The sequence below is a fragment of the Crocuta crocuta genome, unplaced genomic scaffold (assembly GCF_008692635.1).
Source record: "Crocuta crocuta isolate KB4526 unplaced genomic scaffold, BGI_CrCroc_1.0 scaffold53, whole genome shotgun sequence".
NCBI classification, from domain to species: domain Eukaryota; kingdom Metazoa; phylum Chordata; class Mammalia; order Carnivora; family Hyaenidae; genus Crocuta; species Crocuta crocuta.
Window position 1 is genome coordinate 2,277,967 of NW_027529432.1, and position 2,242 is coordinate 2,280,208.

At 52.3% G+C, this 2,242-nt stretch overlaps 1 protein-coding gene across 1 annotated transcript in view; it reads left to right on the forward strand.

Moving 5' to 3' along the window:
- Positions 1 to 1,848, forward strand: part of LOC144227964 (solute carrier family 22 member 20-like) — a 23,435-nt gene extending 21,587 nt beyond the window's left edge. The window contains 1 exon segment of the mRNA XM_077759775.1: positions 1,301 to 1,848. Within this exon segment, the coding sequence (XP_077615901.1) occupies positions 1,301 to 1,397 (97 nt within the window). The 3' untranslated portion in view covers positions 1,398 to 1,848.
- The last annotated feature ends 394 nt before the right edge of the window (positions 1,849 to 2,242 follow it).

Here is a 2,242-nt window from a genome sequence, read left to right on the forward strand (position 1 = left end):
AAAAACACTGATAAAACTTTTTTTTAATGTTTATTTATTTCTTGAGAGAGAGAAAAAAAAAAGCATGGACGGGGAGGGGCAGAGAGAGAGGGAGATAGAATCCCAAGCAGGGTCTACAAGGTCAGCACAGAGGCAGTGGCCAGGCTCGATTTCATGAACAGTGAGATCATGATCTGACCTGAAATCAAGAGTCAGACGCTTAACCGACTTAGCCACCAGGGGCCCCAAAACATTGAGAAAACATTTTGAATGTTGAAAAAGCTCTCAAACCGGAGCCACATAAAAGTAGACCAGAGAAATTGGCAAGATGCATACATGATTTTTTTTTTTTTTNTCTGAGCTGGCAGTCAGCACAGAGCCCGACGCGGGGCCCGAACCCACGAACCGCGAGATCATGACCCAAGGGAAAGTCGGACGCTTAACCGACTAAGCCACCCAGGCGCCCCAAGATGCGTACATGATTAAAACAAGAAGAAAGCGAAAAAGAGCACAGTTACATAGCACAAACCATGGTTGGTCTGTGCAGTAAAATAAAGGAGGCCAGAACCAAATCCTTTTTTGTTTTTAATTTTTTCAATGGTATTTACTTTTGAGAGAGACAGAGACAGAGAGTGAGTGGGGGAGGGACAGGGAGACAGGAAGACACAGAATCCGAAGCAGGCCCCAGGCTCTGAGCTGTCAGCACAGAGCCCGACGTGGGGCTCGAACTCACAGACTGCAAGATCATGACCTGAGCCCAAGTCAGACGCTTAACCGACTGACCCAGGCAGGCGCCGCAGATACAATTCCTTTCAGAGATTTAGGGATAAAAGAGAAAAAGACGAAAGTGTGGCTGGTCAAACACAGCCCCACGGGGCAGCTCTCAGGCCTCGAGGCTATTCCAGGTGACCTCTCTGCCACCCCCCAAGCCCTCACTCTCCCCCTTGCCTCCAGGGCTGGCTGACTCTGGGGTAGGTGGAGAAGGGCCCTGGCGGTGCCCACTCCCCCCCACGCCCCCAGCATCTCTGCGGGAGCACCTGGTCCTCAGGTGAGCCAAGCCCAGCACCGAGTTCACTTGAGCCTCGCACCCCATTCAGCAGTTGGGTGACCTTGGCAGGTCCTCACTGGAAAACTCGTTGACCTTACACCCTGATGCGCCCCGTGAAAACGGAGGGAGGGCTGCCGTGGCTCCCACCTCCCGTGGGACGCCTTTCGAGTAGCACAAACACACCCACGGATGCTGTGCACGCACCATCTGCTTCTCGATACTTCTTTTCTGCCTCTCCGTCTCATTGTTCCATTTGCCTTTTCATTGCAACAGAGTCCAAGAAGGTCTCTGCAAGAAGGATGCAGAAGAGAAGAGGGAAGAGATTTCTCTCCAGCAGCTGGGAGCTTCGCCTCTCCGAGAAACCATCTAAGCTGCCAAGAGCCTGGAGCAGTCTAGACACCTCTGGGGCTTATCTTGACAATGATCAGGGGTGAGGCTGGCCAAGGACCGTGGCGGCCCTGTGAGTCCACACCAAAGAGCTGCCTATAAACCAGAGCTGTGGCCACTGGAAGAAACCTGACCAGAAGCAGCCAAACGGCATCACAAACATGCAGCAAATCCAGAGAAACATGCCCAGGGTCCAAAGGGGGAATTGCTGTCCTTTCCATCCTTGAATCCGCCCCTTAAGACCTCTGTTCCTTCTGTTTTCCACCTCAAAACACTGTCTTGGCAGGGTGGGCGTGGCCGACATTTCTGCCCCAGGTTGTCCCTGGAACAGCCCCACCCAGCTCGTTCTTGAGAACTCATTCTGCTCCACGCGTTTGGCATTTCCTCTTTCTGGCCACATATGCAATTAAAGCTCTCTTCCCCTGTGTGTGTCACGTACCGTCTCAACTAGCAAATGTGGGAGTTGCCCACCGAACGTGCTTAGTAAGTAGTTGCTGAATAAGCGGCGAAGCCAGACTTGGGTGATGGATAGAGACCTCTACCCCTCTTCTGCATCCCTAGCCACACCACCTTGCCCGAGTGGGATGTGGTTTGCTTCTCCAAAAGTCTGGCGGAGACACACACCCCTGGCACAGCCCCCTCTGACATCAGATCCATTTCCAGCCCAGATGTTGGACATGTGCCTGCCTCCCTGACCTTGACCTTCCCTGGAATTCAGATTTGATTCATGAGGGATTCAAGTCCTGGCTCATTTAGTAGTCTCAGGCAAATTTCCTCGTCTAATTCCTTCTTCCCGAGTATCAATGAGGGAATCAATGAGACCAGTGT